This window comes from Medicago sativa, chromosome 5, assembly GCF_051527215.1.
Source record: "Medicago sativa cultivar Bolivia chromosome 5, Bolivia_mono, whole genome shotgun sequence".
NCBI lineage: Eukaryota > Viridiplantae > Streptophyta > Magnoliopsida > Fabales > Fabaceae > Medicago > Medicago sativa.
The window spans coordinates 62,540,663-62,543,994 of NC_140753.1; the positions used below are offsets into that span (position 1 = coordinate 62,540,663).

Consider the following 3,332-nt stretch of genomic DNA (forward strand, 5'->3'; position numbering starts at 1 on the left):
TCGGGATTTTTTTTGAGAAAAAAATCTACATTTTAAACTAAAAAATCATTTTTTTTTTAATTTTAAAAGTGTTTGTTCTAGATTAAAAAAGTTGTTTAAAAATTCTTTCTTAACCTTCAAGTATAACTAATTAACTACACCTGCCCTTTAGATTTTCGTTGTTGTGGTTGGTTATGTATCCTTTGTTTGTTTACAAAATAATACTCTCTCCGTTTAAAAATGAATGTCGCTTTAGCCAAAAAAATTTGTTTTAAAATGAATGTCACTTTCAGTTTTCAATGCAATAATAACTTTTTCTTTTCAATTGTACCCTCCAATTAATACTCTGCACACTACTTCCAAAGTATTACTTTTAAAACTAACCAATAGTTAATAAGGATAATGGACCATCATAATATTCCTAAGGGCTAAAGATCCCTTCATAAAACCAGGGCGACCCCCGTAAGGGCCTAGGCGCCCTCCAGAAGGGAAACCCCTTCATGAAGACCTGGGCGCCCTCCGTAAGGGCCTAGGCGCCCTCCAGAAGGGCCACCAGGCCCAGGCGCGCCTTCCAGAAAGGCGCCGCCTCGCTTACTCTCTAGAACCCTCCTAAAATCATCAAAAGTACGCCAATACCCCTGTTCCTTGGGGACCAAGCAACCAAAACCCAAGCCCATAAGCAGGCTATAAATAAGACTCTTGAGAGAGGTCTAAAGGCATCCAATAATCAGTCTAAAAACCCTAATGCACGATTCCTAACCCTAGAATCCTTACCGTACTTTTGCAAGTACAGTTGGCGCCGTCTGTGGGGAAAGGTAAAACTAACCTTGACCACGTTTCTGAATCGCCAGTTCGGAAACCCCTGAAACTAGACCTCTGAATCGTAAGATTCCCTTGCGATTTAGAAACCCCCCCCCCTTTTTTTTTAACCAACCTAAATCGCACCCCACGTACGATTTAGAGAAAAGCCTATCCTCATGGCAACACAGGAAGAGTTGGAATCCATGCGAACCCAACTCGCTCAGCTGCAAGATCGAAACGATGCTTTGCAAGCTTCGATGGAGAACATTCAACAGAAACAACTAGAGGAGAAGGAGGAGTCGAATCAGGGCGAGATGGACGATCCCGAACCACAACCGCTGTCCGCCGAGATCTGGGACGCGCCAGTCCCAGAAAACTTCAAACCTCCCCACCTCTCCGTTTTCGACGGCAAGAGTGACCCCATGGAACACATCACGGCCTTCAACACTCGCATGGCCGTAGTCGGAGCCCCGGATTCCCTCAAGTGCAAACTGCTGGCGGGTACCTTTTCAGACGCCGCCCTACGATGGTACATGAACCTTCCACGATTCTCCATCCTCAGTTATCAAGACATGACCAGGAAACTTACCCAGCAATTCTCCGCCAGTCGCCACCGCAAGGTTTCAGCAACCAGCCTATTCAACGTTCGCCAAGGACACAACGAATCTCTAAGGGATTATTTAGCCAGATTCAACGACACAACCATAAAGGTCACAAACCCTAACCAAGAGGTGTTCGTAGGAGCTTTCCAGAATGGTCTAAGAGCAGGACAATTCAACGAATCCCTGGCTCAGAAGCCCGCCGACTCCATGGAAGAAATCATGGCCAGGGCAGAGTGCTACATCAAAGGTGAAGAAAGTAACGCTGAGAAGAAAGCAAGAGACGCCAGGGAGCGCGCGCCCAACAATTCGGAGCGGCGTCCTTACCAACCGACGGGCGGCAGAGACCGCGCCCCCTACAGAGGAGCAGACAAACGACCTTTCAATCCTTACTACCGCAAGCCGAACTTGGAAAACTTCACCCCTTTGAACACAAAGCCAGAGCGCATCATGAAAGAAGTCTACGAAACAAAGCTAATCCCAGAGCCGCCCCCAACACAACGCACCACTATGGGGGAAGACAGGGACAAATGGTGCAAGTATCACAAACTAAGAGGCCATGACACCGACTCGTGTATACATCTTCGCCGGGAAATTGAGAAACTGATACAGAGCGGGAAATTGCGGGGATACACTCGGGACAAAAGAGATGAAAGACCAAAGGCGAGCAAGAAGGAAGAAGTCGCCGAAGAAAAGAGGCACACATTGAACACTATATCTGGCGGTTTCGCCGGAGGGGGCGAGTCAAGTTCATCCCGGAAGAAGTACGTGCGTCCGGTGATGTTGTGCCAGGAGTATGAGGAGCATGATCAGCAGCGAGGGCCCGACATTTCCTTCTCAGCCAGAGATTATCAAGGCGTGGTGCCACATGACGATGACCCTATGGTCATCACCCTACAGATCTTTAACTGGGATGTAAAAAGAGTCTTAATAGACCCAGGCAGCTCAGCCGATATATTGTACTATGACACCTTTGATCGAATGGGTTTGGATCCAGAACAACTACAGCCTTTCCAAGGGACGCTGGCAGGATTTACGGGCGAGCAGGTTCATGTAAGGGGCTATATCACCCTGAAAACAACTTTCGGAAGTGGGGCTCACGCCAAAACCATCCGCGTCAGGTATCTCGTGATCAACTCGCCCAGTTCTTACAATATTATCATAGGGCGACCATCATTCAACCTTCTGGGAGCATTCTTGTCCACTAAATTCTTGGTGATGAAATATCCGCTGAGTGATGGGAAAGTCGGCACTATACGAGGCGACCAGAAAATTGCTAGAGAATGCTACCACAATAGTTTGCGCCTGCAGAAAGCAAAGAAGAAGCCCGATAACAAGGTAACTCATGAGGTTAACATGATCGACCTAGACCCCAGGGAGGATTTTCAGCAAGAACGCCTAGAGCCCACCGAAGACTTAAAGGAAGTCTCTATTGGACCAGAAACTCACCATACCACAAAGATCGGCACGTCCCTAGGCCCTGAAGAAGAAACCGCCCTGATAAACTTGCTGCGAAAGAATCTGGATCTCTTTGCCTGGAGCCCATCTGAAATGCCAGGGATGGACCCTGACGTAGCATGCCACCATTTGTCAATAAAACCCGGCGTGAAACCAGTCGTTCAGCGAAAAAGGAAAATGGGCGAAGAGAGAAGAAAGGCCGTAGATGACAAAGTAAAAAAGTTGGTGGACGCCCACTTCATAAGTGAAATAAAATACCCTACCTGGTTAGCCAATATGGTCCTCGTAAAGAAAGCCAACGGGAAGTGGAGAATGTGCGTAGATTACACAGACCTGAACATGGCGTGTCCTAAAGACCCTTATCCCCTCCCCAATATTGATCACCTGATCGACAGCGCCTCTGGATACCAAACCCTGAGTTTTATGGATGCTTATTCCGGCTATAACCAGATACGAATGGACCCCCTGGACGCTCCCAAAACGGCGTTCATGACC

The 3,332-nt window shown here is 47.6% G+C and overlaps 1 protein-coding gene across 1 annotated transcript; it reads left to right on the top strand.

The window, feature by feature from the left end:
• Positions 1-956: 956 nt before the first annotated feature.
• Positions 957-3,126, top strand: LOC146923844 (uncharacterized). Its single transcript, XM_085711788.1, has 2 exons — positions 957-3,050; positions 3,109-3,126. Exons 1-2 carry the CDS (start codon positions 957-959, stop codon positions 3,124-3,126), a joined length of 2,112 nt encoding a protein of 703 aa, XP_085567914.1.
• The last annotated feature ends 206 nt before the right edge of the window (positions 3,127-3,332 follow it).